Source organism: Camelus dromedarius, chromosome 19 (assembly GCF_036321535.1).
Source record: "Camelus dromedarius isolate mCamDro1 chromosome 19, mCamDro1.pat, whole genome shotgun sequence".
NCBI classification, from domain to species: Eukaryota; Metazoa; Chordata; class Mammalia; order Artiodactyla; family Camelidae; genus Camelus; species Camelus dromedarius.
In genome coordinates, this window is record NC_087454.1 from 12,068,289 (window position 1) to 12,091,147 (window position 22,859).

The 22,859-nt window shown below is 38.9% G+C and overlaps 1 protein-coding gene across 5 annotated transcripts in view; it reads left to right on the forward strand.

Moving 5' to 3' along the window:
* Positions 1–22,859, forward strand: part of RNF144B (ring finger protein 144B) — a 133,699-nt gene that overhangs the window by 94,824 nt on the left and 16,016 nt on the right. For all 5 annotated transcript variants that reach the window (XR_010376818.1, XM_031435145.2, XM_031435146.2 and 2 more), the window contains exons 3-4: positions 8,503–8,607; positions 19,069–19,129. Coding sequence is in view for 4 of the 5 variants with exons in the window: in XM_031435145.2 (XP_031291005.1) it covers positions 8,503–8,607; positions 19,069–19,129 (166 nt within the window). In the remaining variant the exon portion in view is untranslated. The remainder of the gene's footprint in view (positions 1–8,502; positions 8,608–19,068; positions 19,130–22,859) is intronic.

Consider the following 22,859-nt stretch of genomic DNA (forward strand, 5'->3'; position numbering starts at 1 on the left):
AGTGACAAGTTCTGGTAAGGACTTGAAGAAAACTGGAACCCTCATACTGCTGGTGGGAATGTAAAATGATGCAGCTGCTTAGGAAACTAGTCTAGCAGTTCTTCAAAAGACAAATGTAGGGTTATCATAGATCACATCTACTCCTGAGTATATACCTAAGAAAAATGAAAACATGTATCTGCTATTGAAAGAAGCCAGTCGCAGAGGACCACGTATTGCATGATTCAATTTATGTGAAATATCCAGAATAGGCAAATCCATAGAGACAGAAAGTAGACTGGTGGTTGCCTAAACCTGGGGCGAGGGTGGGAGGATTTGGGGGGAAATGGGAAATAACTACTAATTGGCATGGGGTTTCTTTTGGGATTATGACATGTTCTAAAATCAATGTGTGATCGTTGCACAATTCTGTGATTACAATAGAAGCCATTACATGAGCGAATTATAAGATACATGAATTATATGTCAATAAAATATATATACATATATATATATATATAATATAAAATACTGATGCCCAGTCCTTCCCTCTGAAATTTCGGAATTGATTGGTCTGAGGTGTAGCCTGGGCATTGGACTTTGGAAAGCTCCCCAGATGATTCTATTAAATATCCAGTGTAGAGAGTCTTTGTGCTAGACCTTGTTACTCAAAAGTGTTTTCTGTCTGCCAGCTGCATCGGTAAGATCTGGGAGCTTACGAGGAGGGCAGAATCTCAGACCCCACCCCACGTCTTCTGAATCAAAATCTGAATCTTAATGGGATCCTTGAATGATTTAAATGGACATTAAAATTTGAGAAGCATTGTCAGTAAGGTATTTGAGTAGTAAGGCTGGTGAGCGTTGTCTTTGAAGATCACTGCCTTCCTGTTGAAACATCTTTCTACTACCCAGGGCTTCTCCTTGAGGCTGCTCTTTTGGGCTCCTGTACCCTATTCCAACGTGTGTGTTTGTGAGGGCCTTCCTCACGCACCACCAAGCAATTCTCAGATACCAGCAGAGTCCTAGAGACAGTGTCATATTCCACAGGTTAAGGGTTCAGTTGTACCAGAAAACTCCTCACCCCCAACCCCTGCAACATACACACCTGCCCAATTCAGATATCAGTCTCAAGCCCGGGTTGTTAACTGTACTGCTGACTGCTTGGCTATAAATCAGAGGTTCCTACTATCTCCTTCTTGGATGTGATTAATTTGCTAGAGCAGCTCACAGAACTGAGAAACATTTTACTTACTAGATTACTGGTTGGTTATAAAAGAATGTAACTCAGGAATAGCCAGGTGGAAAAGATGCATAGGGCAAGGTATGGGAAAGGGCATAGGAGTTTCCATGCCCTCCCCAGCTCACCACTCCCCCCACATCTCCATGTGTCCACCAACCAGGAAGCTTTCTGAACCCCATCATTTTGGGGTTTTTATGGAGGCTTCATTACATAGCCATGACTGATTAAACCATTGACCATTGGTGATCAATTCAACCTCCAGTCCCTCTCCCCTTCCTGGAAGTTGAGGGGTGTGACTTGCCAGTTCCAACCCTCTAATCATAGCATTGGTTCCCCTGGCAACCAGCCCCCATCCTTAGGTGACCCAAGGGGCATTCCAAAGGTCACCTCATTAACATAACAAGAGATAATCATCTCTCTCACCACGAAGGAAATTCTAAGGGTTTTAGAAGCTCTGTGCTAGAAAAAGTACAAAGACCAAATATGCTTTTCTTATTATAAATCACAATATCACAGCTGCCCTTTCCAATGGCGTCCATCGTTACCAGTGTTTTTTTGTCTGTAAAAACATATTTGTCGTAGATCCTTTTTTTTAGGGCTCTTCCCCCTGCTTGGGAACCACGAACCTGTATTATTATCCCCCTGCATTCACAATAATTTCTTGTGAATGATGACAGAAGCATTCTGGAAACAAGGTTTTCATCAAAGAAACCTAAAGGTCAAAATTTCTGGTAACGTTGACAGGTGGAATGAGTGGAGAGAGTGAGATTTTGGTGGTGCTGGTGGGGTACATAATTATATACACCAGATTTTAAAATCCAAATTATAATAAGTACAACAAAGGAGAAGTGTGAGTGCCTACCATGTGCCAGATCTTTTGACAGATGTTTCTAGAGGTTGTGAAGAGGAATAAAATATGATTCAGACCTTGAAGAAACTCCTGGGCTCCTGGGGAGACAAGCAGATTCACAGCCTTCTGCAATGTAGGGTGAAAATCGCAGCGTTATTTCCGTGAACAACATACTTAAGTTGTTAACATCTGGTGTTACCTAAGGTCTTGCTGGGAATATTGGCAAGTTGGGAGCAAAATCCAAGTCTTTTGGAGAATTGAGGGAGAGAGGGCGTTTGAATAGATCATAAAATTCTCTTTGAAGGGCCTGAAACTCTGATCTGTCCTCAAAGGCAAATGCCATACCATCCCTACTGCCATGAGAATCAATGTTCTCTTCCTTTTGATGGATTTATTGGGATTCCTTTTGAAGGGGAAAATAATTGGGACCCCAATACTGAAGTATTTTACAATTATTTTTATTTTAATCTCACTTAAACTGCAAACATACTACCAGGCATAAGCACGTTTAGACTTACATCTCTTAAACAACAAGAATGTCAGGATAAATGCATATGCTGAATATTAACCAAAATTATATAGCAAAAAATTAAAGTTAACATGAATATAATAGCTGGTGTTTAGTTTCCACTAAATCACTTTTAACAGGCTCTGAGTTTAACAGTGAACAAGTGGTAACTCAGTGATCTTGCCACCTTTCTGTGTTGGAATCACTAAGATTCTTGATTTGCACAGCTTTCAGCTTGGCCCAGATGCTTCCATTGTCTCTCATCTGCCTGTGACAGTGACAGCATTCCTGCTTGGCAAAGTAGGGCTGTACCACAAACACAAGTGTGAGCATCGGCACTGAGCGGAAATGGGTGTTCCTTGCTTTTAGTAATATCATTAAATAAATATAATAGGAATAAAATAAAACCTTGCCGGGGAGAACTCATGGGCTCCCAAGAATGCACTCTTGCACCCAGTTTGAAGAGTTCTGTGACAGCTGAGCTTCAAGGTGCTGTGGGAGCAGAGAGGCTTGAGCATCACAGCAGCCTGGGGTACAAGGCAAGAGGGGCTTCCTCAAATAAGAGAAGCTTAAAGATGAGAAATGTAAAGCCAAGCTCCCTTTTGAACCATACTTATGGCTTATTGTTTGATTTGGGGCTTCTGTTGAGTCATCTGGTACCAGGTTTTCCGGTCAGTCCTCTGATGTCCTGTGTGATTGGGAAAGCAGTATGAAGGTGGTTTCCATCCCTAGAAATAGTATATTGTGAAAAGTCAAGGTTTCTGAAAGGGATTTTGTAAGAAGGAAGTTTTAGGATCATGTCATACCAGGAAACAATTTACTGCTCAGCATAGGTTGTTGATTTATTTGAATGTCTTTGAACCATTATACATTTCCAAACCCGGATGCTTTGGGTGTGTTAAAAGGGTTTTGAATTGGGAGAGATACAATCTAGAGTTGTACCAATAATTTAATTCAACAGCATCCAACAAAGAAGGCTTTATTCTTAGGTCGTGTGCAGGCATCATAGTCTCAACTGGAGTAAACAGGATATTGGCTTCAATATGAGATGTTATTTAGAACACTCTTGAGACATTGTGATGTAACTGTGTACTGAGGCCGAGAAGTGTTGGCTTACATTTTATTAAATGTCCATTTTAGTGTACAGCATTGTACCAGGAATGATAAAAAGCAAAACAGATACTCAAGGTCAGTCTAGATTTTGGTTTTAAATGCTTCCTCCCTCATCACCTTCTTTCCCTCCCATGGTTGAGCTAGGGATGAGAAACCCTAGGTTAGTAGGTTGCCAACTCAGCTTCAAGCCATGTGGGCTGCTGGTCTTTCTCTGACCTCAGAACCCCAGCACCTGCGTCTAGAAGCATCCGAGATCCTGGGGATCAATTTTAACTTTCAGTTAGTGGCACTCACTACCTTTTCCTCCTGAGAATACCTATTCTCCTCCTGCCTCCCCTCCCCATTCTCATGAGACTGATCTCTTGGGGTTAAATCTCTTCGGGGACTTTCATTTCTGCATGCCTGCCTAGAGTTCAGAGACGTCTATTCCATTTCCCAGTTATTCTTTACATTTGCCTACCTCTTTCACTTTTCAGAGTATCTTCACGTATTTATCCTCACGGAGGACTCTGTGTTTCCCTGAGAGTAGACTAAGCAGGTGATACGGTCCCATTTTCTAATTGTGAGTGCTGTGGCCAGAGAGGTTAATGACTTGCCCAAGATGCAGGGGAGACTTGAGAACTTGTACTTCAGTCTTGATATTAGAATCCAGTTCCATCGACTGTTCATTGTAATGCTTTTTTTCCCCAGAAAAAAACTTTAAGAAAGGTGTAATCTATTGACAGAGATGTGTAACTGTGTAGTATATGTGTGTGTATGTGTGTATATATATATATATATATATATATTTCTTGGGTGTGTATGTAGGAGCTTTGTCTGAATGTTGTAGCCCCTTTGGCCTTGTCCACCTCATGAAGAATGCCCTTTGGTACACCAGAAAACAACATCCCTGAAAGGGGCCTAGGAGACACCCCTTTCTGGAAGATTCCATTGTGCATAATTCATAGGCTCTCAGGGTTGGAAGAGACAAGTCATCTGGTTCACTAGGTGTTTGATGGTTAAATCCTTAGTTAGATCCCATTTGCATCCTCGAGGGCTATGGAATGATTTTGAGGAACATCCTTATTATTATACACAACCGTTAATGGCCTAAGGATGTTTCTGTGTTCTACCAAACTAAGTGAAATGTTGATGACTTAAAAGAAAAAAAAATTCCTTTTTTTCCCCCTTGGGTCTTCAAGATTTTGGAAAAGTTCTATTTTTGAAACGTTTCCCTTGGAATTCTGTTAGCTGTTATGAAAACAGTGTCTGTTTAATGCTATTGTTTAATAGAATGTGATTTTTTTTAATGTGACTAAATGACGATAGTTTTCTTTTTTCTTTCTATATTTTTCTGTCTTACTTACAAGCCACATACCATTTCTTCCAGAATTGTTAACCATTTTGCTTAAGTTTGGTTTGTGTAGCATGCACAGGTGTTCATGCAAATGCTTTTGGTTCTTTTGTGCTTTAGCCAGAGATATTGAAGAAGAGAGGGTTTGAGATTTAATATTAGTGAAGGCTAATGGAAGACATATACTTGAAAATTCAGTAAGAGGCAGTAACTGGGACTGATTGTTTTCCCCCTTTGCCTTTGAATAGAAATGCGTGCCCATGGTTATAGAGGGTCAAGTGCGGTGCTAGAGCATCACTTAACAACCTGCACTTACAAATCTCTATCTGGAACCAGTGTTTCTTAGAATTAAAAAAGGGGACACATAGGGTATATATACTTATGCCCTGTACTCAGTGTATTCAGCTTTAACTTCTATCCTAAAATCATGAGTCCCGTAATATTGTGGCCAGCAGAGTCTTTGTGGGGAGCTTCAAATTTCATTGGGTTTATGTATTGTGGTTGCAGTGTACCTATGAGCATTACATTATCAAATAGAACATCCACTATAAACTCATGGGAAAGCTTAGATTTCATCTTTACAAATTTGCAGTCTAAGAGGAAATGAGTTTTTTTTGCCTGAAAAGACTCACATAGTCTCTTCAGTTCCCACTTAACTCTAAGCCTTTTCTGTAGATGCAAGGGTTCTACAGAGAGGCTTGAATGGAGGTGTGTGTGATGTTCTGTTATCAGTATCTGCGCTGTTCATGGAGCTTCTGCACCACAAGTGCTGTTTTACTGGTTTCCTGAAGGGAGTGGAGATAGAATAATCTCAGGAGGCTAACAGATGAACATTTCTCCACAAAGTTTTTGAAAGTCTAAGATCAGGTGAAATGGAGTAGAAATATGACTAAATATTTCACAGTTTGCGAATTTCCAAAGGGCTTCCATGTACAAAATTTCATGTTTGTGTTTGTGTGTGTGAGTGTTTTAAACTGTGTGAGGTAACCGTAACAAGTATTATTACCCCTGTTTTACAAAAGACCCTGAATAGCCAAACTATTCTTGAAAAAGCAGAACAGGGCCAGGGGAATCACATTTCTTGGCTTATATTACAAAGCTACAGTAATCAAAACAGCATGATATTGGTACAAAAAAAAGACACATAGATCAATGGAACAAGATAGAAAGTCCAGAAGTAAACCCACGCACTTATGCTCAATTAATCCATGACACAGGAGGCAAGAATACACAATGGAGAAATGACAGTCTCTTCAGTAAGTGATGCTGGGAAAACTGGACAGCTACCTGTAAAAGACTGAAATTAGAACATTCTTTAATACCATATACAAAACAATTATTGTCCCTGTTTTAAAAATTAAGGGAAGCATGTCTGGATCATCATTTAGGTAATTTTCCCATCGTCACTGGATAAAGGGGCACTGAGGAGAGCCCAGATATTAGGATCTGACATTCATTACACTGTTCACTTTGTTTTTCTCATATAATCTTCCCCTTGATCCTAGAGACCACCGATTTTCAGTCTTTCTACTTAAATTTCAAGTGGCAGTGGGAGGAGATCAAGGCAGTAAGGCTGGGATCTGCATGGCAGATAGAAGGCTGAGAGGTCGTCAGGAACAGAGTGGGGTGGACAAGCCTGCACATCCTTTACTCATTTGTCCCGTAGTGTGATACTGTTTTTCATGAACCATCTTTGCAGTTTCTCCTGAGTTTTGCCTGGACATTGAAGTTCTTCCCCACGTTTCCTTGCTGCTGCTTTTCCTACTTACCATTCTTTCTTGTACTAGAGACCATGTTTGGCACAGTAACTTTTAGAGCAAGTGATTGTTGACTCTTCTCTTGAGCAAGGAAGTGAAAGTTTAAATATTATATCTCTGTGTGGTCAGCTGTAGGAACAGAGTGACTTAAGATATTGTTTATTCTCCAATTCATACAATTCATCGTTTATTCCCCAGTTCATACTTAATCAGAAGCATTTCCCCATGTCTTTAAACATTATTTGAAAGTATTTTTTTTGATTCTTCAGCGTTCTATTGCATGAATTAGCATAATTTATTTACATGTTTTTCTAATTTGGATATTTAGGTTATCTTCTAGATTCTTCTGTGATATAAAATCGACTCTTTGGAGAAGGGAATTTTTAAGTCCTTAAAGAGATAAAAATCTGGTTTAAATGGTTTGCCCCAGTCATTATTTCATTAGTGCATTGTAACAGTAATTTCAATCAAATAAATATACAATTATTTTTCTGAAATAATACAATTGTGATAGTTTTATTTTTAGGTGGGGAAAATGCATAAAGATGGTCAATGAATGGAACAGACTTCACAATTATGTCATTAGTATTCTGACCATAGAATTTATTTAATAGTTCAGTTTTTATAAAAGGTTGGTGCAACAGCAATGTTTTTAATGTAGCAGGTTGATACATAAGTTATAAATTTGGGAAAATTGGAACCAAATGATAACTAGTCATCCCTTTGTAAGAGTCATTAATTTATTGATGCTTATGTATTTTGGGGGGTGTCCACCTCAAACATTTGAGTTTGACTTTTTTTCCTTATGCATATAGAAAAGAGCTCACCGATTATGAACAAATTACCAGAAACTGAGGAGCCAACTTTTGGACTTCTTAAGGGTTTTATCTTCTGGAACTACGGCTTTCAATTTCCTGTGGGGGTGCTGGGGTGGCTTAGAAGAGAGAAGGGAGAAGTCAGAGGTCTTCATAATGCTGTCAGTCTCTCTCCTGCCTTTTCAGTGCGACTCACATGTCCTTCTGCTGCCCAAGATCCCATTGGCGCAGGCAGTGCGTAGACCAAGTTTGTCCTTGGTGTTCTGCCTCTTCTCTCTGGGTTTCTTATTTCCTGTCCAGTTTTTTCTTTCCCCAGGTTCTACACAAACCTCCTCATCATGGCATCTCCCAAGGCCCATAGTTCTGGAAAGGTCTCATCCTCTCAAATTCTTTGACATTATCTTTTCCAGGTGTTTTTGCTATTAAGAGTCTTTCTAGATTAGTTATTTCTTTAATCTTATTTTGATTCTGTTTGCCTAGTTCAGCACGAGAGTCAGAGTTCTACCTTTGGGTAAATTTTGAGGGAGAGGACAATTGGGTAAAAATGGATCTGGGAAGTCACATAAGTTAAAAAAAAAAAAAGGGAAAAAGAAGCCTTTTGCCATTAGTGCAAAAGAGTGTTTTTTCTTTTCCCAATCTATGGTGGATAAAATGTGTGCACATACAGGAGTTTGACTTGCTGCCTCGAATAAACTCAGTATTCTTAGGATGAAGTCATACATAATTAATCACCTGTCTCTGCATTCTTTCCGAAGTGATGGCTCGTAGTGTTCACACTTGTGATAATTTATGTTTCCTGAGTACCAGAGCCCCAAGTCTGCCAATTAAGAAGAGGCAGTGGTAGTTATGTAACCTCGGTGCTTCTGTAACGTGGTGGGTAATTGTCTGTCTTTTTTTTTCCTTCTAGTGTCTGAAACAGTACATGCAGCTGGCAATCCGAGAAGGATGTGGGTCTCCCATCACTTGCCCTGACATGGTGTGCCTAAACCACGGGACCCTGCAGGAAGCTGAGGTATGGGTGAGCGCCCTGGTCCTTCCCTCTTTCCTGTGGACGTGATTTCCTAGGACCTTGACTCTTTATGTACCTCCCTCCCTGGGGGTCTCGAAACAAAATACAGTTGTTAACTTTTTAAAGGATTATTTTACTGCTACACATCTTTGGGTTCTTTATACAAATGGTTAAAGCTGTTATTTACTTGGGTTCTGTGTATAAATGCTCTCTCTGTTGAAGAATCTCTAGAATAGGAGAAAGTACTAGAAATCAAATTTACCAAGTGTGAGCTTTGGAGGCTGAATAGTGGGTGGTCTTGGGATCTTTACTTTAAAGATAAATGGGGGAAGCGGGTGGGAAGGCATAAATTGGGAGTTCAAGATTTGCAGATACTAACTAATATAGGTAAAATGGATAAACAACAAGTTTATACTGTACAGCACAGGGAGCCATATTCAATATCTTGTAGTAACTTATGGTGAAGAAGAATATGAAAATGAATATATGTGTGTTCCTGTATGACTGAAGCATTGTGCTGTACCCCAGAAATTGAAACAACATTGTAAACTGACTATACGTCAATAAAGATATATTAAAAAATAAAAAATAAAGATAAACAGGTAACAGATTAGCCACAGTTATAGACAATATAAACTATTGTGGTTTTACACAGGTAGCCTGAGTTGAACCATTTCCAAACAGCAGAGAAAGGCCTTTCATTCAGTTTTTATCAGGCACAGAAATGTCTTTTTGGAGTGAGTTCTTTTCCCGTTGTATTAACACTGTGTTATATCTCTTTTTTGTTGTTTCTTTTTTTTTTTTTTGGTGAGTATCTTGCCCTTAAATCTGCTTTGAACCTTCAGGTCCTGCTCCCTTTAAATCTGGTCCACACTCTTCTGCTTGCTTTCATAGCCAGGGTACCAGCTAACCCTTTCAGCTTATAAAACTGAGGCCCAGAAGGTCTAAGTAATTTGCTCAGCCGTGCCTATGTCAAGAGCAGAAGAGCTAGAATTCCAATCCAGTTCTTTCTGACCACCATAATTACATGACTTTGAGGAGAACTAGGTAGGTGGATAGAATTCATGATAAAGGACTTGGTGATTGGAAGCTCAGTGGCGTGCATGTGTGTGTAAATGTGTATGTGTGTGTATATGTGCCTATACCAATACACACACACATATACATGCTTTGTTTACAAATGGATGTTTTTACATATATGTCCTTTGCTTTGTAAGCAAAGCAGTCAAAGATGTTACAGACCAGTTCTTACCACTCCACCTCTGGGTTCCCAAAGTTCAGCTTAAGGAATATCAGGGAAGTGGTACAGATGAGCTTGAAGCGTTTTGGGGGAAAGGAATAAGAGGGATGCATCATGGTTTAGAAATTGTTCATTTTAGGCAAACCATGAAATACTTGCAAGCCAGAGCTGTGTCTGCCAGGGAATGTTACTTAATTCATGTGGACAAAATCTATCAAACAGAAATGAAGTGATGTTTCTAAATAAGCCCTTGAAATTAATCATAGTCCTGTCATCCAGATAAGCCTACATGTGACTGTTTACATTGAATTAAAATTAAAATTAGAGATTCATTCCTTTGGTTGCACTAATCATATTTTAAGTAGTCCATAGCTGCATGTGGCTAGTGGTTATCAAGTTTGGACAGCACAGAATAGAACATTTCCATCACTGCAGAAAGTTCATTACAGAGCAGAGTTCTAGACTTTACGTGAATGGTAACCATTAGCCATTGACACTTTGGATATCAAATGTTAGGGCTGATGTGTACAGATCAGTGAAGACAGGCTGTCATCTTAACTTTTCTGATTTTCTTAGTATAGACTTCCCCCACAGTTCTCTTCTTCTTAAGCCTTCCTTTTCCCTCTGTTCACATTCTCATTCACACTTCCCTAATGCTGATTTCATTGACCCAGCTTTACTTCAAAAACAATTTTACTTGTAGGCTGCATTAAAACCAAGTAAACCCATAATGGCTCTTAAAAATGACAGAAGGATATTTGAAAAACAGAACAAAAGCATATTGCAAACTAAGCTATGGCATTTCTTAGATTCGCCGAAGCCTGTTTCCTATTAGATGAGTAAGAGACACTGCAGGGCATTAAAGGACCATTTCTGTACTCACTGGTCTTGCTAAGAGCCTGACTATAGATGGGTGTGAATTACAGTCATCAAATGTTCTTAACCAACTTGTCACTATTTTTTTTTTCAGAATGAAAAAATGTGGTAGTGGTGATGGTGACTGTCTCTCATTTGGATCTGAGACATGAATAGATTGTATGAGAGAGATTGGTAGCTTTGTCAGTTTATATGGGACAACTCCTTTCAGAGCAGATACTGCACACACATGAACGTGGGCTGTACCACCTCCCTTTCTGACTTGCTTGGCATCAAGCTTTCCTTATATCTGGTTATTACTATCATACACAGCTCTTCATCTAAATATCATTGAGTATACCCCAACAGGGCTCATCCACATTGTGCTTGACCGGATTCTGTCTTTTTGTGGCTTTTTATTCCATTAAAAAAAATGTTCATTTTTACAGGTCACACACAAATGTACTTTGCTTGTTAAGAGCAATTCTGATTAAGGCTCAGGTTCCCTTTTTGCTGCTGCAATTTTTATTACAATACATGGTTCTTCACCGTTCATTGTCTTATAAAATGCATGTGAGTGTAACATTTCTTCATCTTCAAAGGACACTAGGAATTTGAGCTCTTTCTTCCAAATGCTTTCCTGGGTAGGTCTAGCTTGCAAAGTTGACTGTGCTTCATATGCGTGTCTCCTGCAAGCTTTAAATCCTGCCTGTCTTTTTGTTTTTTTTTTAATTGAAGTTTAGTTGATTTACAATATTGTGTTTCTGGTGTAGAGCATAGTAATTCAGTTGTAGAAATACATATATTCTTTTTCATTATAGGTTATTACAAGCTATTGAGTATAGTTCGCTGTGCTATATAGTCGGACTTTGTTATTTATCTGTTTTATATATAGTAGTTTGTATCTGCTAATCCCAAACTCCTAATTTATCCCTCTCCCCTCCTCCCCTTTGGTAACCATAAGTTTGTTTTCTGTGTCTGTGGATCTGTTTCTGTTTGTAAATAAGTTCATTTGTATTATTATTTTTTAGATTCCACATATAAGTGATACATATGGTATTTGTCTTTCTCTGTCTTACTTCACCTAGTGTGATCATCTCTAGGTCCATCCATGTTGCTGCAAATCTGCCTGTCTTCTTAATGCATCCAGATTGGCCCAGTTATGGCCCTGCCTCTTACCTTTTATCAGGAGGAGCTTCATCAGCAAAGCATTCAAAGCCCAGTTCAATTACTGTTTGCTTATGTAAGAAACAGTAGAAAAGACAGCTTCCCTTCAGTGTCATGGAAGCTGGTGGGAAGCTGTGACTCTGGGGACTTGTGGCTAGAGGTGTGCCCATGGGGAGCCAGGGAAAAGTAAAATTTTCCTTCCTTGCGTCATCTGGTACTTTCAGCTGTTGCTCTGCAGTGTTTCAAATGTATTTGATCCAGGAATCTTGTCCAACGTGAAATTATGAAAGGCAGGACACAGATGGTTGGTTCTGATAGCATTACTTCAGGCAAGGCCTTTGCTTGAAGTTAGTAGCCCTGTTAAACAAGCGATGACTAATTTGAGCAGTTTCCTTGCAGTGTCAGGGAAGCAGCATCCATCACTTGCTGGGAGAGCTTGAGCCATTTGTTTGGGCCGGGTACAATTTGAGTGGTGAGCACACGTCTATCATTACACGGCCTGAGAGGCTGAACTTCTTCCCGCTGCCAGCTGGCAATGGACGGCAGGGGACAGCTTCTCACCCACTGATCGTCCTTCCAAGTCCCGGCGCACTGAAATAACCTGCCTTTACAGCTAGTGCCAGGCACCCAGAGGATGAATGGGTACATCTGCTCTTGTCAAGAATGGGGGCTCCAGAATTGCTACAGGAAGGGATTTAGGTGGGGCACTGTGCAAGGACCTGGATGGAGGGATGGAGGATTGGAATGCTAAGAAATTTGAAGCTACAATTGCAAAATAAACAGTTTTTACTCATATTGCATGTTTATTTATGGTGGCTTTCGTAAAGTCTGCTGGAATGATAAGAGATCCAATTGCCACCTCTCCCCCCATCACCCTTCAGCACTGTCTCCACTTGCCATCTCTTCATTTAACTCTTTTTTCCCCCTATTATCAGAGTATGAATCCGGGGCAGTGGAAAAATGAGGGTGCCCAGGCAAGTGGCCAGACTGCTGTCACTGTGGTTTAGGGATCTGAAAGGGAAGGGGCTGAATGTGTCTAACAACTTTTGGCTGTATTATGTGTTGGCTGAAGAAGACTAAAACTTTGGGGTGGCGCAGGATAAAGGCATCTGCCGTGCTGGAGTCACTGGACATTTTTGAGATTCCCAGCTGGATGTTATTTTAGAACATATTTAAAACTTTTAGAACACATTGAAAACTTTAAAAACTTTTTAAAACATGTAGTTTTAAAACTACATGTAAGTGGAATATCAAGTTTCTAAGCTTCTTTAGCTAATGGCAGACATAAGCAATGGGGTAAAGGTGTCACATGGAAGTGCCCGAGGGCACATCCCTTTTACCCACAGATGAGCTGAGGGAGAGGCGGGAGGGATGATGTGGGAAGGTGTACTGAAGCCTCAGAGAACAGATGAGAAAAGAAGACCAAAGGCAGTCTTTTTCTGAAAGGTTCCTGGCCCTGGAATTCCAGGTCTCTTCCCCGTCTTTCACCTCCGCAGTGGGCTCTGCCTTCCGGCTCTTAGACAAGGATGCCCGCTTGCTTTTTCACCCAGGGTTTGATAGCTGGTGTGAGCTTGGCTTACTGCACTCGAGTGAATGGGTGAATGTGCCAGCTTTCTTTTTCTGTTCGGGAGGGCAGTTCTTATTTTCTGGGTTGAAATAGAAAACATTCTTAATTTCTGTATTTGCATGATAAAATACTTATCCATAAAGCCCATGTTGTTTCTCTTGCCAATAGTTTTTGCAAATCATAGCATCTCAAAAATTGCCGGAACCTTGACATGCTGTGATGATCTGCTAGTGATCAGTTCCATTTCCAGATATACTGGTCTATTGTTTTCTATGTTCAGCCTGTTCTTTAATTTTTAAAAGCAACTGAAGCGGAAATATAATTTAAAGGGCTAAACCTTAGTGAAGTCTGGCCTTTTTTTTTTTTCACGCCTCTTCTGTTCTGACTTTCCAGACCTTGATGAGTAACATGTTTATGAAAGCCAACCCCTAGCTTCTGTGTTTTAACCATTCCACTTTCTTAACTAAAAGACAGTGTATCTTGTATTTATCAATGTAAGGAGAACACACTGCACTCTTAGCCAACCTGCTTCCCTGGCAAGCTGGTTTTCCTGTCTTCCCCCTCTCTTACTTTGTTTTTTGTAGGGTTAGTGTCAATGTAGGTGGTGATGCCTGCTTAAATATTATGGTCATGGTTAACAATGATACACAAGGGTACACCTTCCTTTTCATTTCTTCTCATTTGTAGATATTAGATATATCCAATTACCTGTTATGTGTAATAGTCTCAGCACCCTCCATACAAAGATATTCTGAGTCCCCTGGATATGCTCTGGCACAGGTGGAGGGAAGCAGAAAAGCAAAGACTTTCAGCAGAGTAAGAACTGGGTATTTAATAAGCAGCCTCAGGTTAATTTTTACCAAAAAAAAAAAAAAAAAAAAAAGAAAAGGAAAAAAAAAAGACAATGGTTGCAGGTAATTAGTAGCTTCTTATTGTTATTGTTCTGGTATTATTGTTCTTATTCTATTACAATGAAATTGAACTTGTTTTCTCTTTGAATTGAAACTTTTTTTTTCTGTTTGGAAAGAATTTTTAGGACGATGAGGAGGAGGAGGAAAAGTGGTCTTTCATGCTTGGATAGGAGGAGAGAGACATTTTTATTTAACAGATAGATTAGTACAAATTTCAAAGGAGAAATAATAAATCACTTTAAATCAAGTTAAGGATTTTTTAGTAGTTGCTTTGAGGGGAGTGACCTCTTGATACTTGAGAAGATACTTAGAAATTTTTGTTTCTATTATTTAAATATGGATCTGGTTAGTAATGGATTCGAATCCAGTAAATAAAGTAGATATCTTTCATCCATACTGACCTAAATAAAATGAATAAACAAATAAATGAGGGATAAGGGACAATTCTCCTTTATAGTAGAATTGTAATGAACAGATACAGAATGAATAATGGACATAGAAAATCACTCTTAAGCAAATACCACAGTAATAATTATCATAGGCAAGAATTATTGACGGATACAAAAATTAGCAAACAAAGGTATGATGAGAAATAGGATATTTGAAGAATCTTAAAATATCTCCCTACAAGATACTTGTTGATTTCAAGGGGTGGATAAACCTGGCAGATAGCACTTTAACCAAGTTAAAAAGTTAACATCAACAGTATTGAGACAGGTTGTCCTCATGTCCCTCCTGACAGCCCAGCACCACTTCTGTGATGTTCTTGCCCAAAATGCATAGTCTCAACCCTATCATGAAAAAGCATCAGATAAACCCAAATTGGAGAACGTTGTACAAAATAACAAGTGGCCTGGACTAGTCAAACTTGTCAAGGTCATGAAAGCCAAAAACAGACTGCAGAACAGCCACAGATTGGAGAAGGCTAAGGAGACATGGCGACTAAACGCAAGGTGGTAACCTGAGCTGGATCTTGGACTGAAAAAAATGAAAAGACATTAGTTGGACAGTTTGTGAAGTCTGAATAAGGCCTGCAGATTGTTTAATTATTTTGTGTCAATGTAAATTTTATTATTACATAATTAACTATTATGTAAGGTGTTCATTTCACACTAGGAGAAGTTGGAGGAATGGCATTTAGGAACTCTGTACAATTTTTGCAACTGTTCATAAGTCTAAAATTATCTCAAAATAAAAAAGTTAATAAGGAATGTCTTGGTATGGTTTTGAATGATCTGGAATTTCTTGGTTGGCAGGAAGAGGGTAATTGATACCGCAAGACACCTCATTATCATCTCTTTTATTCTCTAGAATTTTCAATTTTGCAATCAATTTTAGTGTCCTCGTGTTCTTTCTCTTCTTCTTTTTTTTTTTTTTTAAAGCAGTAGCTCCTTAACCTGTGGCCTGATTGAGCCTTCAGTCATCATCCTAACACATGAATTTCAGTTTTATAATTGTAAAAGGCATTGAGAAATAGTGACTTAGCTCCAGATAGCAATGGGACCAGGAATTTAATACTTTGGATCATCATTTTTTTTTTAAACTTGGTCCAGCTTTCTCTTATCTAAAGTCAAAGTATAACAGGAACATTTCAGAAAATTAGCTGTAATCTGTGAAATCCAACAAATAAGAAGATCAAGGAATAGATCTGTTTTTAAACTTATGTGTGTATATTGACTTCTGAGTAATTTAAGTTCCTTGGAGGCAGCCTCTGTATCTCCTTCCTCTTTTGTGTCCCCGGGCTTCCAGCCAATGCTTTATCCGTAACAGACTGTCACTGAGTATATGGGAAGATACAAATCCAGAAAGTAGGGACTGGCGAAGAGAACGGTGTGTTTTGGTGTCAACTTTATTCCAAAAGGATTAAACACAGTGACACAGTGAGAAGTGATGGAACTAATTTTTTGTGATCACAGGTTTCAACAGAAAAATTGTTTTACCTGATTAAGGCCTAATTCCATATAAAACTTTGACCTATAAAATAATAAGTAAGAGATTCAAAGTAGAGTAAGAGCCAAAAAAAATTAGAGACTTCAGACTTCCCTGTTGACAGTAATGTACCTCTGGTGAAATTTATCTTTCTCACTTAAAATTAAACATCCATCTCTACTGTTGTTGACTTTTTACTGCATTAATTTCTGTCATTTTTCTCATTAGAATTTCATCTGTATCTAAAATATCTTATCTCCTATTTGCTTTGTCTTGCATCAACTCAGTTTGACTTAGCTGTTATATAAATGGCTTGTCGTTGGAAAAAATCAGAGTTTTTAGGGGTTGACTTTGACGGCTTTGAAGAGGGGCTTCATCAGTTCAGAAACTATTTTAGATGGTGTTATGCAGAATACAAGACTGTCCCATAGAATCAAAGACCTCAAGTAGCATTTTGGGTGGGGGGAGTGTTAAAAATAGATTTCTGGAACATTACGGAGGTCTCTCAGGCTCAGATGACGTCATTCCCCAAGTTACCTTGGTCCAGAAGTTAAAGTAGTGTCAGATTGTTTGTCCTCCACTTGCAGTGCATCAGTGACTAAGTCAGGAATCCAACTCCGATTCTTTAATGCTTTCCATCCCTTCATGAGCCTGCTTCTTCTGTCTCCAACTCTGCATTTTATTTGAGACAATTTTGTCTTCCAGGTAGTATTATAACTGGCTGTCAGTATACTCAAAGCCTAACTTTAAAAAATTATGATAAAATACACATCATGTAAAATTAACCATAACTATTTTACAGTAATTACTAAGAAGCTTTTATTTAAGGTGCCAGATGAAAATGAAACATTTCCCCTCCAACTGGAGGAAAAATATTATAATTAAATTTATGTTTTGCCATATTCTACTTGGCACAAAGAAGACTGAAATTGCCTGTTTTGTGGTTTCTTCATACATTTTAGCTAACTTAATTTGATTCATTTGAAAAATAAACATTGATTTTTGTGTGCGTGATGGGGAGAATTAGATTTTCAATACCTTTTAAAATGTATTATATTTGTTACGTATCATTTTAGATGCCTCATTTTTAAACTCAGCCTTTCTCAAAGCAGACTTTCTTCCATTAGTTGCAAGAACGTGTATCTAGATACATTTTCTACCAAAATATGAAATGCTTTACAGTTGGAGTTGCCAAGGCTATGACTGTGTCCTTTATCAATTTGCTGAGTGTCTGTAAACCTCATATAAAATCCTTTGATTTTTCTCAGTTATAAGTCTTTTAATCCATGTCCGTGTACTTCTATATGGACGTCAGTAGAATTACTACTTTTAGAATGCCAGTTTAAGAGCGGTTAGCTTTTCCTGCGTCTGGCTTTGAAATGCAATTTAAAAATGATTGATCTGAAATGTCATTTAGTTAGATGTGAATCATTGTTGTTTACTAGTGCTATCTGAAGTGGAAATGGGAGTCTAGCCACAAGAAATATCTTAGGCATTTCCTTTTCGCCAGGGCATGGGTGGCAGTGAGTGATCACCAAAGGCCCTGTAAAGTGATTTTTGTCAGAAGAAATAATTTTTCGTATTGCTTAGAAAGTACTATTCCCTGGGTGACTCACAAAGTTTTCTTAATTCCTGAGGTGCTATCTACCTGGTACTAGTTTTCTAAGGTTCTAAAACTAGAACTATAATCTTTTTTTTTTTTTTTTTGGTAGTCAACCCAGCCACTCCCTGCACTTGAATCTTCAGGCAGTGGCTCTGTTTGAAGAATAATGCCCAGTACGATAGACTATAATCTTTTAAAATTTTCTTAAATAAAGAGCCAAAAGGAGCATCGGTCATATATGTACACAAATAATTTGGGAAGTCCAAAAATGTGGTTATCGGTCTTGTTAGCTGCTGATCAAAGAATGGGAGGTGTTCAGTGAGGTCTGTAACTGGTGCCTTAAGCAGAGACTTGTAGCTGTTGCAGAAGATGGGGATAATTTGGAAATTGCTGCTTGTGTTAGTGCATGAACAGTGTAAAGAAAAAGACATTGCAGACAATTGGTATAGAGGGGATACAGAAAGCCAGACAAGAGAAAGGGGTCATAACCCAGCAAGTCCCTTCTGGATATATATATCCAAAAAACAAAAACACTAATTTAAGCACATACATGCACCCCAGTGTTCATAGCAGCATTATTTACAATGGCCAAGATATAGAAGCAACCTAAATGTCCATTAACAGATAAATGGATAAATAAGATGTGGCACATACATATGTACACACACACACACACACACACGTGCGCACACGCGCGCACGCACACACACACACACAATGGAGTACTACTCAGCCATAAAATTTTTTTTGCCATTTGCAGCAACATGGATGGACTTGGAGGACACTGTGCTAAGTGAAGTAAGTCAGACAGGGGAAGACAAATACTGTATGATATCATTTATGTATAGAATCTAAAAAATGACAACAAACTAGTGAATATAACCAAAAAAAGAAGCAGACTTACAGATCTAGGGAACAAACTAGTGGTTACCAGTGGGGGGTGGGGAGGGGCAACGTAGGGGTTGGGGAGAGGAAGGTACAGGCTCTTGGGTGTAAGATAAGCTCAAGGATGTATTGTATGACACGGAGAGTATAGCCAATAATTTTGTAATAGCTGTAAATGGAAAGTCACCTTTAAAAATTATATAAAAATTTAAAAAATAAAGTCAAGAAAAAGAGATCATAAAACAGACTGGTAATTCAGGGCTCTGTGATGACTGAAGTCTCATCTTTCTAACATCTCTGCTTTCAGATTGCCTGTTTGGTACCTGTGGATCAGTTTCAGCTTTATCAGCGGTTAAAGTTTGAACGAGGTATGTATGCTCTCTGCTTTTGATCCTGATGGCGAGTGTGTTTTTTACATGTGTCCTCTTCACACTAACCTGCGTGGAAGATCAGGGCAGCTGTGGGCTGTCAGCAAAGCCACAAGGGTACTCAGAAAAAAGAAAACTGTAATGGCAACATAAACTTTCAACTTTCTCAGCCACAGCCAGAAAAAAATGCAGACTAGCAGGAAATATAACTTTCCTTATGTTGGCTGTTTTTGTATTTTTAATTCGGCTCATGTGAGAGAAGTTCTGCAGAAGTTGAATAGTTTCACAATAACAGTATGACAGAAAGACGTGAACCTCAAAATGGGTTTTACCACCAGTTTTCCTTCTCTTGAAGATGATTTCAAAACCTTAATCCACCCAAACATTTTTACTGCTCATTGTAATAGTCACTCCGTTTGTTCTTCTGATCCTACACTTGTGATTACAGTGATGGCTGAGTCTGTCACCCTAATGCTGTTTACAGTGTATAGAACTACTTTCTGACTTTGGACTTGGGGTAGTTTATATAGCTTTTCTATTTATATTGCCTTTTTATCTGTAGGAATTATTTTTTGGTGTGTTTTTCCATACCTGGTAAGTAGGAGAAAATTGTTTCCCCTGGAATTCATCAGACTGGTGTAGCCTCGTCGAGTATGTAACATAAACTGTAACCTAGCATGAACATACAATTTTCTGACTGCTAGCTTTTTAATCGGGATTAATAAAGTCTAGAGATGAGAGGGTAGGGGAAGAGATGAACATTTATCTGTCATGTGCCAGGAAATTTGGTAAGCACAATTACCTTCGTCTCATTTAACTTTTGCAATTACCCTGACACGAAAAAAGAGAATCATGCAAAGCATAAAGTGGGGAAGAGTTAGGAGTGTTTGCAGGGGATGGTATTTGCTACCTATGACCACAGTTTGGTTCAGTCTCGTAGGCTTTTTATTTTTAGCAAGCCAAAAGCAGCTTCATCTCTCATGAGCAGATCATTTAACTGAATTTGTAAGGCTGATATATTAAGGTGAAGTTCACTAAAAAATTCTTCGGTTACATTACCTGAATTGCATGGTTGCCCTGTAGAAACATGCAAACAGGATGCTGTTGAACATGGAATCAGAACCAGCAGAGTCAGATGAATTTTAGGTTTCCAATGGATGAAGCATAGCCTGATTCCCTGTCCTGTGTGGATTCTTAGCCAACTAGAGGGATTAATGGTGCGGTAGTTTATATTGGACCCCCCGATCCTTCCACGTGGGCTGATTAGATTGGACATTATAACACATCAGATGCTGATTAATGGGGTCAAACATCTGCCCTGCCATTCTCCCACTTTATCCTAATATCCTCTCATATAAAAATAAATCATTGCTGGAACTTAGACATTCACCCTGTGGATGGATGTGACTGGTAGCCAGTGCCATGATTTGAGGGCTTCTTACCTGGAGAAAGTCAAAGGAGTTAGGTTGAATTTTCAGACTTCTTCTTAAGCGGTCAGAGCTGTCAATCCCACCAGTGCCACTCAGTAACCAGGGCTCAGCCATTTATAGCATTCTGTTGCCCCAGATGCTCCTCTGGTCCTCCATGACCACCGACCTCGTCCCCACCCACCTGCTGCCCCATCTATCAGTAGCAGGCCTTATTCATCATTGTTTCTGGACGTTTTATTAGCTAAAATTTTCCTTTTTTTTGTAATTGATTCTAATTAATGTCTGATTCTAATTAGACAAATTCTAGTAGTACGGTGCTACACAATGCAGTTTACTTGATTGGGATGATCTTTATCTAAATTGTATACTTCCTTTTTAAATGATAGACTTCATGCCCACCTCAAACTCAAAACTTACCAGCAAGGTGAGTGTGAGGGCTATGTCAGGAAAATATTTTGTGTGGAACTATTTAAAAGGGGATCTTGGGATGTTATCAAATACTAATATTATGAATGGGTTAAGTAACTACTGGTAGAAAGTGAAACTCATTGACTGGACTCTGGGGCAGAACTGGAGAGGTTGTTTTTACTCTGAGAAAATGTAGAATCAGGTAAGTGGCAGCTCCTCTATCTTAGGAAGAAAAATTATCATTGGTTTTGTTCAATTCGTATTGCTACCAAGTTCTTTTCTCAGTTTTTAGTTTGCCATCCAGTGTTTTAATTTTCCTGTGACACGTTTGATTAGCTTGTCTTTTACGTCTTTGTTTTCATCTACGTCTTTGAGGGGAAAATCTTTTGAATAGGAATGGTCCAAAATCATCACTCTGTTTACGCAAATCAGAGAAGTGCCATTTGGCATTGATTGGTTAGTCTATGAATTCACTTTCCGTCCATCTGTGATTTTTCCATTGGCTACTGCTGTGTTTGTAGATTTTCCTTTCTGGGTCTGTCTTCCAATATTAACAAAGAAAAGGGAGTACTGAGTTTGACATGTGTTCATGATTATTGCTTTACTTTCTACTGGTTCTCAAAGCATATGTCTGATGATTAAGGTTAGAATTTTGTTTGTCTCTTGTTTCCAGAACCTACTTTTTCAATTATTTTTTTTAAACTGGGCTAAGATTATCCATCTCTAGTCCTTAAACACTTTTTCCAATTTTTGTGACCCTTTTAACTTACTGTGACTGCAAGTTGCTTTAGTTCCTTGGCAGGTTAATGTGTCTGTTCTTGGACATTTGTATTATCATATAGTGGCTGGAAACTCTTACAAATGGTGTAAGTGCCATTATTGTTCTCCTTCATAAAAAGGTGACTGCAATGGGAATTTGTTTTCCTGTTATCACCTGTGAATCCTACTGCCTTCACTGGCATATTCAGTATGTAAGTTATGTATGTACTGAGTATCTGTTATGTGCCAGGGGAAGTTCCAGGGGTGGCTTCAAGCTGTGGTTCCCTCTTTCTTTGAAAGCTCTTTTGTTCTCAGCAGTTTTCACCAGCCTCCTTTCATTTGGAGTCTTCACATTTATGACACGGCTCTTCAAATTTCACCTCGCTCTTGTGTTTGTCCTGGGTGAAATGCTCCCACTCCACCTTTGGTATCTGATTATTCAAGTCTTATCTCACCAGAGCTCCCTGTGTAGCTGTTTGGCTTCTTTTAGTGTTTTTTTTTTTCTCTTTAAGGCTGCATGACACTAAATGACTTTATCATCAGTTCAGCTTTATTTTTTTAACATCTCCCACCTCTCATTAGTCACCTTCCTTTTCGTAGTTTCTGATCACAAGCTTAGTCTTATCATCTCTGTGTGTACGTGTGTGTGCAGGCGCACTTTTTTTTTGAGCCTGATTTTCTGGTGTTTTGTGGTAAATATATGACAAGTGTAGGGTTTCCTTCTCAAGCTACTCTGTGCTTTCAGATGATAACACTTTCTCCTCCACTTCTCAACTTCTTCAGCTTTACCATCCAGTTTTTTTTTTGTTGATCACATTTAAATCTACAACAGCACCCTCTAGATGTTTCCATAGCTCTCCTAAACTGAAATGTCTGCAAAAAAAAGACATCTAATAGCAGGTTAGGTGATATTTCTAAAGGGGTCCTGAATTAGAGGCACAATGTTAAGTGTTTGCTTCTTCCTGTCTGTGCTTCCATTTCCTCATCTATAAAATGGGGACAGTAAAGGAATGATTGTCCTCAGGCTGTTGTGGAGAGTAAATGAGTTAATACTGAGGTTGTCACGGTGTGCATTCAATAAATTGTTACTATCATTATTGTTATTTTTGTCATTGTTGTTCAGCACTTCCACC